Source organism: Salvelinus alpinus, chromosome 1 (assembly GCF_045679555.1).
Source record: "Salvelinus alpinus chromosome 1, SLU_Salpinus.1, whole genome shotgun sequence".
NCBI lineage: Eukaryota > Metazoa > Chordata > Actinopteri > Salmoniformes > Salmonidae > Salvelinus > Salvelinus alpinus.
This window is the reverse complement of record NC_092086.1, coordinates 45,178,637-45,198,214: the sequence shown is the minus strand read 5'-3', so window position 1 is coordinate 45,198,214 and position 19,578 is coordinate 45,178,637. Positions and strand designations below refer to the sequence as shown.

The window sequence follows — 19,578 nt, the reverse complement described above, 5'->3', positions numbered from 1 at the left end:
CTTCTGTCACGACTTCCTCCGAAGTCGGTCCCTCTCCTTGTTCGGGCGACATTCGGCGGTCGACGTCACCGGTCTTCTAGCCATCGCCGATCCACCTTTCATTTTCCATTTGTTTTGTCTTGTCTTCCCACACACCTGGTTTCAATCCCATCAATTACATGTTGTGTATTTAACCCTCTGTTCCCCCCATGTCCTTGTCCGGTATTGTTTATTGTAAGTGCTTGTGCACGTTATGTCTGGTGCGCATCGGGTTATGTACCCATTTATTGATTGTTCTGTTTTCCGGTGGGTTTTTATTATTAAACTGCGCCGTTGGAAACATCGTTTTTTGCTCTCCTGCGTCTGACTTCTCTGCCGCCAGTACGCACCCCTTACATCTTCACTTTTGTGCAGACATTTAGATGAGCTCCCGAGTGGCTAGGACAGGCAAGCCCCATACTATTGTGGAGGACTTAATTCTTCCTGCTGCCGCGGATATGACTGGGACAATGCTGGGGGAAAAGGCCAAAAAAACTATACAGTTTTTCTCATTAACCTGTGGTGAGTTATTCACAATTTTCAATTAACAAATAAGGTTTTATATGTAAGATGGTTAAATAAAGAACAAAATTATTGATTATTATTAAATTATTATTTGTGCCCTGGTCCTATAAGAGCTCTTTGTCACTTCCCACGAGCCGGGTTGTGACAAAAACTCACCCTCATTCTTATGTTTAATAAATGTATCGTATAGTGTGTGTGGCAGACTTACAATGATGGTGCTAGAGGGGGGGGGGGGGGGGGGGTACACAGTTGGAGGTTGAATGTTTGAAGGGGTACGGGACTATAAAAAGTTTGGGAACCACTGACTCAGAGCATCATAAATTGATCTCCAGGGAGCGCACACAATTCACAAAAGAAATACTGTAGTGTGGGGTATTCTCTAGGCCTATTTGGGCTATAAAAAGCCATAAGGCCTAATTTACATTTTGTGGCTACAAATGTAACAGTTTAAAAAATATTTTAAAATATATAATTTACTTTCTGAAAAGGAAATTCTGATATTTGTGTTAAATAAACAATAATTTTTTAGAAATATTAAACACATTTTGCTCAATTATTTTTCAGTCATTTTCACAATACAACAATAAGTATCATCATAAAAAACGCAATATTTTAATGAAAACTCAAAGCAATATTATACAAAAGATTAATACAAATTAATTTCTGAACACAGGAGTATTGACATGAGAGGATTGTGAAACAAAAGATCTCCACAGAAGTTTGTGTAGACTACATTCTGTGGTGAAAGGGGGTCAAGGGAGATACTCTCTCTCCTAACAACCAGAGGACCAATATTGATAGAAAATCTACACTGACCATCCCTTTGTACAATATGAATTGTTCTCTTCTTCCCTATAAGCCCCCCCCCTTGCAATCTATTCTCCACATACTCTATGGGCCCTTAAATGTAGAGGGACTCATTTTTACAGACTTTATTAAATATACAGTTCTATATTTTATATTACATACACAAAAGGCTTTGAGTTTACATGAAGTAGCCTAAAACGTATGCATTTACATTGCAGTTACATACACTTTGTTTATTAGGTACACCCATTTAGTTCCGAGTCAGACCCACTTTGCCTCCAGAACAGCCTGAATTATTCGGGACATGGATTCTACAAGTCAAAAACGTTCCACAGGGATGTTGGTTCATGCTGACGCGATGGTATCACGCAGTTGCTGCAGTTTGGACGGTGGTGTCACCAGCCTGTACAGTCACCACCGTCACCAGCCTGTACTGTTGACACCAGGCAGGATGGGTCGTGGGCGCCCGTTTCTGAGATACTGGATCTGGTGTGCCATGCTCAAAGTCGTTTAGGTCACTCGTCTTGCCCATTCTAACGTTCAATCGAACATTAATTATATGCTTTGATGCCTGTCTGCCTGATTTATATAGCAAGCCACGGCCAGCTGACTGTCTGTAGGAGTGATCCATTTTCGTGAATTGGGTGGTGTACCTAAAAAACTGTCCGGTGAGTGTATATGGGCACCTTGTAATTACAAAGTGTTACATACTTGTAACTATATAACAATGTAACTACCATGTAATTACAAAGGTTTTAGGCCACAATGTGAAGTGGGACCTAAAAAGTATTGACATTACTCTTGAGCTCCAGGCTTTCTCTTGACTCCTGCATTTGATAATAATGGCTTGATTCAATCTGCTTACAGGAAGAGGCAACCACACACCAACTGCCCCTTCCACACATTCAGAACTCACATGCAGTCAGGCATTACAGTGATGCAGTTAAAACACTGAACACTCCAGATGCAGTTCTGGGTGAGTAGGAGCAGTGTAGAGTAGTAACAGAGTAGCTCTGACCCCCAAATGAGACATGAGCTCCCCTAAATGAGCTCCCCACTGGTTTAAACCTGGTTCAGGTTCTTTCAATCACATTCATTCTCCACCTGTCTGCCTCTCTGATGTCTGTTTAGAGCTTTGCAACATTGTTTCAACTGGGCCCTCACATGAGCTTGGGACAGACAGCTGTAGTTGTGTCCCGTATTTCAGCCCCTTTTCAGGTGTCCAGACTTTTTTCTAAACGTAAATTTGTCAGCAAGACGCATCAATTAATTCAGGCTACAAGAGTGTAGGCTTCCTTACAATCACTGAATGTCATTACACTTTTTGGTGTTTTGTGACAGATGTCTCTTTCCCTTCAGGAAATGGCGGGTGCACTGTTTGGAAGCTGGAATTATTTTGTGAACAAAAGTGCACAGGTAACTTAATCATTTTTGAAGTGATTTGTTTGAGAATCAGAGGAAAGCATCATGACTGTTTGTGTTCATGCCACATTAAAAGGTAATACATGTTTACTGTTAAAATATATCTTTACTATTGGGCCCCCCCCCAATTTTCTTTTTTTTAGGAAGTCCTGCAAAAAAAATAAAGACCCCCTGAATGTCACGGAATAATTCACACTCTGGGGAAATAATACTTTTCACATGTAGGCTATATTAATTGGTTTCAGTGATCATTGTGCTCACAACCTAAATAAGTTATGTGCATATACTGTAGCACAGGAGGTTGGTAGCACCTTAATTGGGGAGGACGGGCTCGTGGTAATGGCTGGAGTGGAATTAGTGGAATGGTATCAAATACATCAAACATGGCTTCCATGTGTTTGATGCCATTCCATTCACGCCGTTCCAGCCATTATTATGAGCCGTCCTCCCCTCAGCAGCCTCCACTGTACTGCAGGTTCCACTCCAAGCTTCTTGTCACGAGCAAGACATCACATCCAGGCAAAGGGAGCATTCTCACAATTTCAATCATGTGCTGCTCTTCAAGCAATTGCATAATGTGACAGCAATTACATTGTCATCAGACCAAACAAAAAAAAGATGTTCAAAATGACATAACAATTCCCTTGTTGGTGCTTATGCAATACAAACCAGTTTTTCCAAAACCAGTCATGTAAAAAATACATTTCAAATAAGCCAATTTCCAAAAAGGGATTTTACCTTGTCCATTCGCTGCTACTTCTTCTTGTCCTTCAGAGAAAACATCAGCTACACTTTGAATGTGTAGAATAGATCATAAAGCTCACTAAAAACAGAGGTTATTCTACCTCATCAGGTTCTTCAGTAGAAGGGGAAATAGAGGGACTGATCTGTACTTAAAATCTTAGTGCTAAAGAGGAAAGGGAGTGCATATGAAGCATAGGGAGGTTGGAGGAGAGTCAGGAGACACTCCCAACTATCACAATCCAGACCGGCGTCTGCCAGCTGAATGAGTTGTGACCAGCCCCTCAACCACCTCAACCACTTGGTCTCTCACTTAGTCACTTAGTTTCTCAGCGGGGAAAGAGTGGCCCATCCCAATAAAGCTCGTTCTCTTAAAAGTTGATGTTTGGCTGAGACAGTTTAGTCATCGGGAGCGGAGTGTCCCGGCCGCCGTTCTGCGCTACGTTGCCGTTGGGCGTGCTGCTGAGCTTGGCCTTCTTCAGGCTGTAGCGGCCCATCTTGGTGTTCTTGTAGTAGATGGAGTAGATGAAGACGAAGATAACCGAGATGACCACGACCATGAAGGCCACGAAGCCCGCTATGAGGGGCAGGTAGTCCTCTGTGAACAGAGAGACAAAACAACAAACACCCATTAATCCATCACACTCTGTTAACGTTCTGGCGCCACCTCAGACTGAACCATTTTCACCATCAAATAGAGAAGTGTCAATACACTGATTTATCCTACTTCCTCCAACAGGAAAGAATAAGCACGTATTAATTAACATAATATTACATGATCCCACCAGTCAGAGTAGATCTACAACATACCTTAAGAGTGGGGACATTGCTCAACTTTAACCTTGAAATAGTCTTCTACAAGACAACAGTCAGTACTGAGCTAAACTGCCAAATACTCAACAACTTTACCCAACACTCTTCAATGAATGATGGATGATGCTCAGTTCTACCTAGCCTCACCAGGTGCCCTTCCCAAGGAGTTTGTTTCATGCCTGATTTTATATGTGCACAAAAATATACTGTCCCCTCATCATCGAATCCAAGATGGCGTAGCAGTCGGACGTGTCTTTGTTTTGTCCTGTCCCGTGTAAATAGTCTTCGTATTTTTCGTATACATTTCGTATATATTTTAATTTCACTTTCCATCTAGGAACTGAATATACATTCCTACATTCCGCCTCACCCAATGTGGTACGGACCTGCTATTTTTTTATACTTTAGAACCGTAACCCCAATCAGAAGCTAGCCAGATAACTAGCTACTAGCTAGTAGTCAGTTAGCCACTGCTGCGGTCTTCACCCTCAACTCGGACACAGTCAGCTTCAATACCGGGCCAATACCTGCCAGTCTGCAAGCGCGATATCAACCCAGAGCATATAGGACTGCTTTTTCTCTACCACATCACCGGATTCCTGACGCAAGCTCTGGACAATTACACCGTATCATCACAGCTAGCTAGCTGCAACCGAGTGGCTACTACTGGCTAACACCTCTGTCCCGAAGCAAGCACCAGTTAGCCTTGAGCTAGCCTCGAGCTAGGCCCATCTGCCGGCTAGCTGAAGAGGTCTACCAGCGAATTCTTGGGCTACAATACCAGCTACAAGCTAATTTAGCCATTTTTTGCCGCTGCTAGTAGCTTTTACCTTCTGCACAGACACCAGCCCTGTTATTAGCCTGGATATTACTCACCAATTTACCAGCATCGGACTATCTCTCGACAACAACGCCGGATTCCTGCCGTAATCCCTGAGCCACTGCTTCTGATCCTCACAGCTAGCTTGCGGCTAGCGCAGCTAGCGCCACTGCCACGAAGCTAGCACCAGTTAGCAAACACAATTCTACAATTCACAACCTCTCTTTCGCCATCGCCATCTGGCTTGGATTCTCTGTCGACACGACCACGTCTGAGCAGACCCCCTCCGTCTGAGCAGACCACCCCCCGGGCTACTAACTTTAAACGCCGCGTGCTAGCTTAGTGGAGGCCTCCCTGCTCCATCTACGGCTGCCCCCTGGACACTATGATCACTTGGCTACATAGCTGATGCATGCTTGACTGTCCATTAATTCACGGTACTCCATTCTGTTTATTTGTGTTTTATCTGTCGGCTCTGTGCTTTAACTCAGGATCTGTGTGTAGTTAATCCGACCCTCTCTGCCTAGTCGTCGCCATTTTTACCTGTTGTTGCTGTGTTAGACTAGCACCCTGTTATTGCTGCTGTTATCTTACCTGTTGTTTTAGCTAGCTCTCCCAATCAAGACCTGCAATCACTTTATGCCTTATTGTATGTCTCTCTCAAATATCAATATGCCTTGCATACTGTTGTTCAGGCTAGTTATCATTATCATTGTTTTGGTTTGCAATGGACCCTGTAGTTCCACTCTCCGTACCTCTGATACCTCCTTGGTCCCACCCCCCACACATGCGGTGACCTCACCCATTGAGACCAGCATGTCCAGAGATACAACCTCTCTTATCATCACCCAGTGCCTGGGCTTGCCTCCGCTGTACCCACGCCCCACCATACCCCTGTCTGCACATTATGCCCAGAATCTATTCTACCACGCCCATAAATCTGCTCCTTTTATTCTTTGTCCCCAACGCTCTAGGCGACCAGTTTTGATAGCCTTTAGCCGCACCCTCATTCTACTACTCCTCTGTTCCTCGGGTGATGTGGAGGTAAACCCAGGCCCTGCATGTCCCCAGTCACCCTCATTTGTTGACTTCTGTGATCGAAAAAGCCTTGGCCTCATGCATGTCAACATCAGAAGCCTCCTCCCTAAGTTTGCCTTACTCACCGCTTTAGCACACTCTGCCAACCCTGATGTCCTTGCCGTGTCCGAATCCTGGCTTAGGAAGGCCACCAAAAACTCTGAGATTTCCATACCCAACTATAACACTTTCCGTCAAGATAGAACTGCCAAAGGGGGAGGAGTTGCAATCTACTGCAGAGATAGCCTGCAAAGTTCTGTCATACTTTCCAGGTCTATGCCCAAACAGTTCGAACTTCTAATTTTAAAAATTAATCTCTCCAGAAATAAGTCTCTCACTGTTGCCGCCTGCTACCGACCCCCCTCAGCTCCCAGCTGTGCCCTGGACACCATCTGTGAATTGATCGCTCCCCATCTAGCTTCAGAGTTTGTTCTGTTAGGTGACCTAAACTGGGATATGCTTAACACCCCGGCAGTCCTACAATCCAAGCTTGATGCCCTCAATCTCACACAAATCATCAAGGAACCCACCAGGTACAACCCTAAATCCGTAAACATGGGCACCCTAATAGACATTATCCTGACCAACCTGCCCTCCAAATACACCTCTGCTGTCTTCAATCAAGAGCTCAGCGATCACTGCCTCATTGCCTGTATCCGCCACGGGTCCGCGGTCAAACGACCACCCCTCATCACTGTCAAACGCTCCCTAAAACACTTCTGCGAGCAGGCCTTTCTAATCGACCTGGCCCGGGTACCCTGGAAGGATATTGACCTCATCCCGTCAGTTGAGGATGCCTGGTCATTCTTTAAATGTTACTTCCTCACCATATTAGACAAGCATGCTCCGTTCAAAAAATGCAGAACCAAGAACAGATATAGCCCTTGGTTCACTCCAGACCTGACTGCCCTCGACCAGCACAAAAACATCCTGTGGCGAACTGCAATAGCATCGAAGAGCCCCCGCGATATGCAACTGTTCAGGGAAGTCAGGAACCAATACACGCAGTCAGTCAGGAAAGCAAAGGCCAGCTTTTTCAAGCAGAAATTTGCATCCTGTAGCTCTAACTCCAAAAAGTTCTGGGATACTGTAAAGTCCATGGAGAACAAGAGCACCTCCTCCCAGCTGCCCACTGCACTGAGGCTAGGTAACACGGTCACCACCGATAAATCCGTGATAATCGAAGACTTCAACAAGCATTTCTCAATGGCTGGCCATGCCTTCCTCCTGGCGACTCCAACCTTGGCCAACAGCCCCGCCCCCCCCGCTGCTACTCGCCCAAGCCTCCCCAGCTTCTCCTTTACCCAAATCCAGATAGCAGATGTTCTGAAAGAGCTGGAAAACCTGGACCCATACAAATCAGCTGGGCTTGACAATCTGGACCCCCTATTTCTGAAACTGTCCGCCGCCATTGTCGCACCCCCTATCACCAGCCTGTTCAACCTCTCCTTCGTATCATCTGAGATCCCCAAGGATTGGAAAGCTGCCGCGGTCATCCCCCTCTTCAAAGGGGGAGACACCCTGGACCCAAACTGTTACAGACCTATATCCATCCTGCCCTGCCTATCTAAGGTCTTCGAAAGCCAAGTCAACAAACAGATCACTGACCATCTCGAATCCCACCGTACCTTCTCCGCTGTGCAATCCGGTTTCCGAGCCGGTCATGGGTGCACCTCAGCCACGCTCAAGGTACTAAACGATATCATAACCGCCATCGATAAAAGACATTACTGTGCAGCCGTCTTCATCGACCTGGCCAAGGCTTTCGACTCTGTCAATCACCATATTCTTATCGGCAGACTCAGTAGCCTCGGTTTTTCTAATGACTGCCTTGCCTGGTTCACCAACTACTTTGCAGACAGAGTTCAGTGTGTCAAATCGGAGGGCATGTTGTCCGGTCCTCTGGCAGTCTCTATGGGGGTACCACAGGGTTCAATTCTCGGGCCGACTCTTTTCTCTGTATACATCAATGATGTTGCTCTTGCTGCGGGCGATTCCCTGATCCACCTCTACGCAGACGACACCATTCTATATACTTCCGGCCCTTCCTTGGACACTGTGCTATCTAACCTCCAAACGAGCTTCAATGCCATACAACACTCCTTCCGTGGCCTCCAACTGCTCTTAAACGCTAGTAAAACCAAATGCATGCTTTTCAACCGTTCGCTGCCTGCACCCGCACGCCCGACTAGCATCACCACCCTGGACGGTTCCGACCTAGAATATGTGGACATCTATAAGTACCTAGGTGTCTGGCTAGACTGCAAACTCTCCTTCCAGACTCATATCAAACATCTCCAATCCAAAATCAAAGCAAGAATCGGCTTTCTATTCCGCAACAAAGCCTCCTTCACTCACGCCGCCAAACTTACCCTAGTAAAACTGACTATCCTACCGATCCTCGACTTCGGCGATGTCATCTACAAAATAGCTTCCAATACTCTACTCAGCAAACTGGATGCAGTTTATCACAGTGCCATTCGTTTTGTTACTAAAGCACCTTATACGACCCACCACTGCGACCTGTATGCCCTAGTCGGCTGGCCCTCGCTACATGTTCGTCGTCAGACCCACTGGCTCCAGGTCATCTACAAGGCTATGCTAGGTAAAGTGCCGCCTTATCTCAGTTCACTGGTCACGATGGCTACACCCACCCGCAACACGCGCTCCAGCAGGTGTATCTCACTGATCATCCCTAAAGCCAAAACCTCATTTGGACGCCTTTCCTTCCAGTTCTCTGCTGCCTGCGACTGGAACGAATTGCAAAAATCTCTGAAGTTGGAGACTTTTATCTCCCTCAACAACTTTAAAAATCTGCTATCCGAGCAGCTAACCGATCGCTGCAGCTGTACATAGTCCATCTGTAAACTACCCACCCAATTTACCTACCTCACCCCCCATACTGCTTTTATTTATTTACTTTTCTGCTCTTTTGCACACCAGTATCTCTTCTTGCACATGATCATCTGATGATTTATCACTCCAGTGTTAATCTGCTAAATTGTAATTATTCGATTTATTGCCTACCTCATGCCTTTTGCACACATTGTATATAGATTCTCTTTTTTTTCTACCATGTTATTGACTTGTTTATTGTTTACTCCATGTGTAACTCTGTGTTGTCTGTTCACACTGCTATGCTTTATCTTGGCCAGGTCGCAGTTGCAAATGAGAACTTGTTCTCAACTAGCCTACCTGGTTAAATAAAGGTGAAATAAAAAAATAAAAAAAAATAAAAAATCTCATGTTTTGGAGCTTTGGTTCAAACTCCCTCACACAACTGAGATGTACTACATGTATCTGACTACAGAATGTGGCAGGAGGAGAGCAGTTCAGAAACCAGTAACTAAGAGGTATTGGATTGGTCAACGGGTAAAGGACATATGAGAAAAACTGCATAGTTAAAAGCTATTAATACAATTTGTTCAGAGAACATTAATCAGTCAACCAAAGAATAGCAGACACAGAGAGAGAAAGGAGACCAGAGAGATGGGAGGAGGAAGCAGACCAGCAAGAAGAAAACGTTCTACAAGACGTTCATAAACAGTAAATAATGGGTTAATAAAGGGTTTAATACAGTTTAATAAAGGTTCCATTACCATTAAAAACCACCTCTACCACAATGAAGGTCGTCTCCACATCGTTGGTGGCGGTGCAGTTGTAGAGCCCGGCCTCAAAGACAGTCAGGTTGCCTCCCGCCTCACTGACATGCTTCGCTGGGTCATAGACCCACTTTATCCTGGGCTGTGGGTAACCCTCAGCCTCACACACTAACTCCTCAGGATAGCCCCTGAACACAGGTATCCTCACTGGCAGTCGAGATGCATTGATGCATGGCTTATCTTAGAGAGAGGGAGGGAGTATAAAGGCCGGTGGTGAAAATATGAAAACACATTTCTTGAATGAATTACTGCAGTGAAGGAAACAAACACAATTGTAAGTTTGATTATTTTCTTCTAACATTAAAAGACAGTGGAGTGAGACTTCACCGTAGAACATTACGCACTTACGGAATGTGCATAGAGCTAATATACTATCACACGTTATACAACGTTAGCATGGTTTGTATATATGAACAGTTCTCAGCAACTCACAGTGTACAGTAATGCTGAGAGGTTCTGATGTCACTGTATGCTGTGGTCCCTCTGGTCCCAGGTCCAGTTCTGCTCTACATCTATACTGAGCTCCATCATCTCTTCTACTGGGGCTGATCATCAGAGTATCTGACACATCCACTGGTGTCTTACTGACGTTACTGTAAGTTACATTATCTAAGGGTTCATTTCCTTTGTACCACTTCACAACCAGGTTCTGTAGAGGAGCGATGTTCTGTATGTCACACTGCAGCTGGTACTCTGTCCCCTCCACCATGGGACCAGAGTGTCTCAGAACAGAGATGGAAACGCTGTCTGGAGTCTCTGCGGAAGACAATTTTTATACTTATTAGTGTTTGAAGACAAAAAACAACCTTTAAAAACAACTAGAAGTTAATACGAAACAGTAAAAAAGAGACAGTAAATATGTGTAAGAGCATATGGTGAACAATAATGGTGTAACGGTTCACCAAACCCCCTCGGTACGCATTGCGGTTTTGGGGTCACAGATTGGTTTTATTTCGGTACAACAGGAACATGAAATGCCATTTCATATAATACAATATACAGTATAATATAGTATTCCAGCAAGATATAGAGGATACCCCTTACGGATAGAGACATTGTTCTTCTGACATAGAGAATGAGGAAGACAGCATCTTCACTTACTGTATACTGTGATGTGCAGAGGCTTACTGCATCTTCCAATCCCCTGAAAGGTTGCCTTACAACCAGGCCTTATGTCCCAGTCTAGGAGTTCCAGAACACTCCAGGTAGTGTCATTGACAACTTCTGGACCTGCTGTCCAGTAGATCTCTTCAACACTGGTTGTGTTGCTGCACGACACTGAGATTGGAGATCCATATTTCACCACCACACTCTCGGGGATCAGCTTGATAGGACATACCGGCTCTGCTCCTACAGAGTTAGGAGAAAAGAGAGATAATGAATTACATAATTTAAATAGCTGGTAATATCCAACAATAAATCACATCATATTTCAATGAGCAGCAGCAAAAAAGGAAAAGGGTGGTCAAATGTGACATACAGCTGAAAGCCGCCAGTGACTCATTAGACCAAAATACAGGAAAATGAGCCAGGAAGGATACACTTCCTTCACAAAAATTGACTTTTATGCTTTTATGTCACTGTCCCTTCACCTAATAAGCTCCATCAATAATGTAACCCACTTCACAACTAAATAACATACTTCACATGAAGCACATCTCTACGTAACTTCAATGTAACTTCAACTAGTTAAACAATTATTTATTCAATGAACTGGGGTTTAGTGTGTGTGTGTGTCTGTGTGTGTGTGTTTGCGCACGCATTTCCATGGTTCTTTAACACTATTGCCGGATTAAGGAATATGACTAAAATACCTAGGAATACTATTTCTATACATGATGTTGACTCTCAGAATCAGAGAGCACAGAGCCAGGTTATGGCAAATAAGCCAATATCTACCTTTGTAGCCTCTTTCATCTCAACAATGTGCGTCTACTAGTGTGGTATTTTTTTCTCATCATATTTTAGAAGAAACAAAATAAAGTTGTCAGGCAATTTGTATGACGATGAGCACGTTAACATGTTCTACAGTGGACATCACCGATCACTTCCCGTTCAGTGCGCTACAAAAACTTACTTGATTCTGATCCATTCAACAGCGACAACAGTTCCAAAGTCAAAGCGAATGAAAAAAGCCGATTTAGGTACAAATCCTTCATTGCCTGAGCTCGTCAGAGGCTTTGTAAGCCGCCTGGATGTCTAGCGGCCCGTTATTTAGCAGCCTCTGAATATATCTATCTATTCGAGTGCTTTTCTCTAGTTCATTGGAAGTAGAAGCCGCGCGGCGCCGACTTTAACTTATTTAACGAAAGTGCAGCCAGCACAGCACATTCACCCTATCCCTCAACTCCACTCCCTCTTAAATATAATAGAAAACAACCCTCCCCCACAAGCACCAGGCCGTTTCTAAATGTGTTATTCAATTATGGGACGAGAAACCACATCAATAGCCTAGATAGGCTATACATAACGACATTTCAGAAAGCAGAGATTAATTTGGGAAAACAAAGCTGTAGCCATACTGGGGTTTTTTTCTCCAGTAAAATACTGGTTGAGCTCAGTTTTATTCCTGGTATTAAAGGGACAGTCCAGTAATATGTATTTCAATGCATGTTCCTCATGAAATTTGCTGTCACGAAATTGTGATAGTATCATATTATAATAGACTATCATATCCAAATGCGTCACTGAACAATGACATAATGTCCAGTGGGCATAAGCAAAGATGACAAATGCAACTGTGAATACAGCACATAGACGTAGACTATAGAACCATTTTTTTTTTTCACCCTCTTAAGAACCATAGAGAGAGACATGGTAGATCTGAGCCAAGAGTGTCATTAGCCGACATTACCAATGTCCTGGACGCTTTGATGACAGAGGCTGATGAGGTGAGTGTCCCCCTTACTATGTAAAGCGCTTTGAGCATCCGGACAGGCAAAATCCAATAATTCATTATAATTGGTGAAGGTCTTACCTCTGACAGAGACTCTGGCTATTTTAAAGACCTTTCCCAGGGTATTACTGGCGTGGCATGTGTAGGTCCCAATGTTCTCCCCTGCGGCCTGCTTGATGGTCAGTAGGGACCCCCCATCATCATTCTTCAATTTCACGTTGGGAGCCCGGTGAAAAGTCCAGGAGTACTCTGGCCGGGGGTTCCCATTGGAGGAGCAATTCAGCCCAGTAGGGGAACCAAAATCAACTTCTGTGTCCCTCAGCTCCAGAATGTTCTGTGGTGGGACTGGAGGCGCGAGAGTCACATGAGCATAATAAGACCAAAATGCAACAGACACTGATATAGAAAATACAAATATGCACAGAAGACCTGGGTTCAAAGAATATTTTACATTTTCATTAAAATACTTTGCATATTTGCTTGGGCCTGTCTGGATTGCTACATGGGTGGGGTTTGGACTTTTGGGACTATTGCATTGATTCCATTGCACAGATAAGCTCCATCTGTAACGGTAGCCTTCCCTCTCTTCACGAGAAGAGAGAGTGTAGCAGGGATCGGACCAACACGCAGCGTAGCCAGTGCTCAACATGTTTAATATGACAAATAAACGTTAACACTTACAAAACAAAATAACAAATGTGGCAAACTGATACAGTCCTTTCTGGTGCAGACAAAACACAAAGACAGGAAACAACCACCCACAAAATCCCAACACAAAACAAGCCACCTATATATGATTCTCAATCAGGGACAACGATTGACAGCTGCCTCTGATTGAGAACCATATTAGGCCGAACACAGAAACAGACAAACTAGACACACAACATAGAATGCCCACCCAGCTCACGTCCTCACGTGACACCATCAAGCACAGCAAAAAAAATTCAAAGATGTTATATACTATTTGTATTGTACCAAATGACCTCAGGTACAGGATAACCCTCAACAGTGCAGCTCAGGTTATGGGTTGTGTACTCAGCTATGCTGTAATATCTTGGGCATTCAATAAGTATAGTAACAGTATAAGGGGAAATGACAGAGACCTTTCAGCAGGCTGTTAAATTAACAGTACAATGAAGCCGAATGGAAAGGTAGGAGAGACAAAAACACATGCAAATTGCTGTTGTGATCGTTTGGAATTTTGGATTTGTTGGAACACACTAATATTCCGTACTTGGCTACGCAAAATACTACTGTCACGCCCTGACCATAGAGAGCTTTTTATTCTCTATGTTGGTTAGGTCGGGGTGTGACTAGGGTGGGTTATCTAGGTGAATATATATATATATATATATATATATATATATATATATATATATATATATATATATATATACACTGCTCAAAAAAATGGCCTGTCTCCTGGTAGCGCCTCCATGCTCTGGACACTACGCTGACAGACACAGCAAACCTTCTTGCCACAGCTCGCATTGATGTGCCATCCTGGATGAGCTGCACTACCTGAGCCACTTGTGTGGGTTGTAGACTCTGTCTCATGCTACCACTAGAGTGAAAGCACCGCCAGCATTCAAAAGTGACCAAAACATCAGCCAGGAAGCATAGGAACTGAGAAGTGGTCTGTGGTCTGTGGTCACCACCTGCAGAATCACTCCTTTATTGGGAGTGTCTGGCTAATTACCTATAATTTCCACCTTTTGTCTATTCCATTTGCACAACAGCATGTGAAATTTATTGTCAATCAGTGTTGCTTCCTAAGTGGACAGTTTCATTTCACAGAAGTGTGATTGACTTGGAGTTACATTGTGCTGTTTAAGTGTTCCCTTTATTTTTTTGAGCAGTGTATATATATATATATATATATATATATATATATATATATATATATATATATATATATATATATATCTATGTTGGCCTGGTATGGTTCCCAATCAGAGGCAGCTGTTTATCGTTGTCTCTGATTGGGGATCATATTTAGGCAGCCATTTCCTCATTGTGCTTTGTGGGATCTTGTTTTTGTGTAGTGCCTGTGAGCACTGCATTTTCTTCACGTATCGTTTGTTCGTTTATTGTTTTGTTTTGCTGTGAGTTTCATATAGTAATAAAAAGATGTGGAACCCAGATCACGCTGCGCTTTGGTCCAGTTATTATGATGAGCGTGACAGAAGATCCCACCAACAAAGGACCAAGCAGCGTGCCCAGGAGGAGGAAGTATCCTGGACTTGGGAAGAGATTCTGGCAGGACAGGATCCCCTTCCGTGGAAGCAGACGCAAGCGGTGAGGGAAGGACAGCGACGACGCCAGGGCTCGCGGCCACGACGCAAGCCCAAAAGACAGCCCGAATGTTTTTTTTGGGGGGGGGGGCACACGGAGTGGTCGGCGACGCTGAGGAGTGAACTAGAAACTGTCAGTGAGTTGAGGGAGAATGTGGAGGAGAGAGAAATGAGAGAGTTATTGAATTGGTGGAGGATGCACGACATTGGCCCTAAGGAGCGTGTTATTGATTTAAAGCCACCTGAGTCAGCTCTCCGTACTCATCCTGAGAAGTGTGTTAAAGTTCCGGTACAAGTGATGCCGGCTATACGCACCAGGTCTCCAGTACGCCTTCCCAGCCCAGTACGTCCTGTGCCAACTCCCCGTAACTCGTCCTGAGAAGTGTGTTAATGTTTCCGGTACAATTGATGCCGGCTATACGCACCAGGTCTCCAGTGCGCCTTCACAGCCCAGTACGTCCTGTGCCAACTCCCCGTAACTCGTCCTGAGAAGTGTGTTAATGTTTCCGGTACAATTGATGCCGGCTATACGCACCAGGTCTCCAGTGCGCCTTCACAGCCCAGTACGTCCTGTGCCAACTCCTCGTACTCACCGTGTGAAGAGTGTCATCGTTCCGGTACAATGTGTGCTGGTTCTACGCACCGTGTCTCCAGTGCGCCTCCACAGCCCGGTACGTCCTGTTCCTGCTCCTCGCACTCTCCCTCAAGTGTGCCTTCCCAGTCAGGTACGTCCTGTACCTGCTCCTCGCACTCTCCTTGGAGTGCGTGACCCCAGTCCAGTACATCCTGTACCTGCACCTCGCACTCGCCCTGAGGTGCGTGTCACCAGCCCGGTGCCACCTGTACCGGCCCCACGCATCAGGCCTCCAGTGCGCCTCCACAGTCCAGTACGTCCTGTGCATCCTCCACGCACTCTCCCTGAGGTGCGTGTCACCAGCCCGATGACACCTGTACCGGCCCCACGCATCAGGCCTCCAGTGCGCCTCCACAGTCCAGAGCTTCCGGCGACAGTTCCCAGTCCAGAGCTTCCGGCAACAGTTCCCAGTCCAGAGCTTCCGGCGACAGTTCCCAGTCCAGAGCTTCCGGCAACGTTTCACAGTCCGGAACCTCCGGCGACGGTCCACAGTCCGGAACCTCCAACGACGGTCCACCGTCCGGAACCTCCAACGACAGTCCACAGTCCGGAACCTCCAACGACGGTCCACGGTCCGGAACCTCCAACGACGGTCCACAGTCCGGAACCTCCAACGACGGTCCACAGTCCGGAGCTTCCGGCGACGATCCCCGCACCAGAGCCGCCATTGAAGATGAAAGATCCGCGAGCGGAGTGGGTACTTCACCCCGCACCGGAGCCGCCCCCGACGGTAGATGCCCACCCGGACCCTCCCCTATTGAGTCAGGTTTTGCGGTCGGAGTCCGCACCTTTGGGGGGGGTACTGTCACGCCCTGACCATAGAGAGCTTTTTATTCTCTATGTTGGTTAGGTCGGGGTGTGACTAGGGTGGGTTATCTAGGTGAATATATGTATATACATCTATGTTGGCCTGGTATGGTTCTCAATCAGAGGCATCTGTTTATCGTTGTCTCTGATTGGGGATCATATTTCGGCAGCCATTTCCTTATTGTGCTTTGTGGGATCTTGTTTTTGTGTAGTGCCTGTGAGGACTGCATTTTCTTCACGTATCGTGTGTTCGTTTATTGTTTTGTTTTGCTGTGAGTTTCACATAGTAATAAAAAGATGTGGACCCCAGATCACGCTGCGCTTTGGTCCAGGTATTATGATGAGCGTGACAGCTACACCACGCCCACAGACGTTAGTTTCTCCTCCGCAATAAGTCTTGATCTGACTACCTCCTCGACGATTTGAGGAACGCAAACATATTCTAACTATTCTGATTGGTCCCAGAAACCAATGGGTTGTGCCAGAGCCAGAACAACACATGGGTAAAGCATGTTTTGAAAATTGTTCATTGGCTTTGATACTCTGATTGGTTAGAGCTGATCCAATCGCTGATTACTTTGTTTGTAGAACACCCCTCATTTTGGCGTCACTACAAACGACTTCAACAATGGCCATTTTAGATTGAAGTTTGTAGCGAAGATAGAGCAGTGGAAGAATTCAGTTTGAGTTGTCAGGCAATCTGTCGCAGACAAAAATAATGGTTGCCTTCCCCTTTAAGATGAGCCACCACAAGCTGTCATCCAGGCAGAACTACAGTTCCCCTCAGTCAGCACTCCCCACATCCTGCTGCTAGTTGCAATGGGTGCAGCAACCAAGGACTTCACAGCTGTTTTGGCTGATGACAGTTTTGCCAATGATACAGACTACAGGCACTGCAGACTGACGTTAACATCAAACAAAAGGGTCAATGACATCACTTTAGGATCGTTTGAAGAATGTGAAATTAAATAGTCCCTTAGCCCTGTAAATGGTCCATTTAGTGCAGGGCTGTTCAATTCCGGTCCTGGAGGCCCAAAACACTTCCATTGTTGGTTTCTACCTGGTTGCACTCACCTGTAAATTGTCCCAGGTCTGAATTAGTCCCTTGTTAGAAGGAGAGAATGAAAACCAGAAGTGCTTCGGCACTCCAGGACCAACATTGAACAGCCCCGCAGTGCCACCAACCCCAAAAAGAAAACAAAAAGACTTACAGTAAACAGCAAAATGAAGAGTCTGTGATGACATGACAGAAGGTAGTAGTCCCAGGTCCAGCTCTGCCTCACACCTGTACTTTACTTCATCCTCAAATCTCCTGGGGGTGATGTTAAGGGTGGAGAACACATCCACTGGGTTCATCTTGGAGTCATTAAATGTTTGAATTTTTACAGTTTCATTCCCTTTGTACCATCTGACAACCAGGCTGCGTAAAGGAGCGACGTTCTGTATGTCACACTGCAGCTGGTACTCTGTCCCCTCCACCATGGGACCAGAGTGTCTCTGAGGAGAGACGGAGACGCTGTCTGGAGTCTCTAGAGACAAAATAGTTACATATAGTGAGAAAAAAATAATTGTTTTCACTGACAAAACTCACTGCAAGACGAAAAAGAAAAACAACTTACTGTATAGAATGACAGGGAACTTTTTCGAACACTGCTCTCCATCTTTTGATGTGAGGAAGCATTTAGGTTGTATTGTCCAGTCTGTCAAATTCTCCACATTCCAGATGACAAAGTTGACCTCTTCTAAACCTGTACCTCCTAATGTGGCCTCCCAGCCAATCCCCTCATGGTCTGTGGATGATGTGCTGCAGTTGACTGAGACTGAGTCTCCATATCTCAACACCAATCTTGGAGGGTTGAGATCAATAGGACAGGCGGCATGTGTAGGCCCACCTACAGGTCAGACCACATGACAGAGACCATAATCAGCTAATTTGCATTCTCAAGCAGACATACTGTTTCTTTAAACATAAACGATCCCAAGTCTAGGCCTAGAATGCAGAATGGTAAACTAACAAGAGGTTAAAATTAGTTGCCTTTTTCAGAAGGCAGTTTCTAATCAGTAATTGAAATATAGGAAATACATTTTATAACGTATTATATTGGACAAAGACATAACCGTTAAGACAAAAAATGGACATTTTGTGTCATATGTCACATCATCTTTACTGTGAGCATACAGATTTTATTCGCTACTACATTGCCCTCTCCTGGTTATTCCAAAACGTGTTATTGGTTCTTAGTTTATCTCTCTGGCCACTATGAAATAAAATCCAGTTATTGTGGATTGTATTGCGAACCAAGGCGGCTATTGTTCTTATCCCTCTTAACTGGAATGTCAAATATTTTAGCGTTATCTGTGTTCCTATTCTGCTTGAAATTCTTAAATCTTTCAATAACGGTATAACAAAACTAACTTTACCTGCCATCCAGAGAAGTAACGGAAACCGAAGAAAAATCTGACTAAATATTATTTCACACATTTTATATTAAACTAATGTTTCATTCCCAGAAAGACGTAGAAAAATATAGGTATTCCTTGTGGTCAGTGTCTGATGTCCAAGTGTCCAGTCCCCACATGCACACAGCCAAACTCTTCAACAGGCGCAGCGGTCAGTTGTCTCACATTATATTTTGGCTCTGTATTGAATTACAAGAACAGGACCGGAAAATCGTGAGAAGTCACGTGCTCTTTACTGGAAGACCCCTTCGAACGATTTCAACCATCAAGCGCAAGAAACCATCAATATAAATTTAGGGAATTTCCATGGAACAGGACCCGGCACCTCGTTTTGGACTGTTTCATTCTGGAACCCATTTGCAAGGATGCGGTAGCTCTCTTGTATCATACATAATTCCCATTTTTTGCGATGTAAAAATTATAGTGAAAACAATCAGAGTTCATTCAAGTTGCCTGCTCTGTATTTATCCTGCCATCTAAAAAAGGGCCGGACAGGGTTTATGGTTTGCGCAACATTGTAGCGCCTATAGACCAACATGTGGCCATTGTTGTGGTCAGAAACAGAATTGCGCCTGTATCTCTAATAGAACTAGAATGACATT

The 19,578-nt window shown here is 44.8% G+C and overlaps 1 protein-coding gene across 1 annotated transcript; it reads right to left on the bottom strand.

Annotated features, from left to right (window-relative positions):
* Positions 1-1,131: 1,131 nt before the first annotated feature.
* On the bottom strand, positions 1,132-19,295 carry LOC139577492 (vascular cell adhesion protein 1-like). Its single transcript, XM_071404512.1, has 8 exons — positions 18,938-19,295; positions 18,136-18,408; positions 17,728-18,045; positions 12,863-13,126; positions 10,987-11,235; positions 10,318-10,641; positions 9,823-10,065; positions 1,132-4,111 (listed from the first exon to the last, which is right to left on the bottom strand). The coding sequence occupies exons 1-8, from the start codon at positions 18,996-18,998 to the stop codon at positions 3,885-3,887; spliced, it is 1,959 nt and encodes a 652-aa protein (XP_071260613.1). The 5' UTR covers positions 18,999-19,295; the 3' UTR covers positions 1,132-3,884.
* Between the last annotated feature and the right edge of the window lie 283 nt (positions 19,296-19,578).

What these genes read in the sequence shown, in the direction of transcription:
- LOC139577492 (XM_071404512.1), bottom strand. Translation starts at nt 18,998, where the DNA reads ATGTGTGAAATAATATTTAGTCAGATTTTTCTTCGGTTTCCGTTACTT. An exon ending in TCTTCATTTTGCTGTTTACT is followed by an intron (nt 13,127 to 17,727) that starts GTAAGTCTTTTT and finishes TCGCGCCTCCAG; the next exon opens with TCCCACCACAGAACATTCTG. An exon ending in GGTAGAGGTGGTTTTTAATG is followed by an intron (nt 4,112 to 9,822) that starts GTAATGGAACCT and finishes CTCTGTTCACAG; the next exon opens with AGGACTACCTGCCCCTCATA.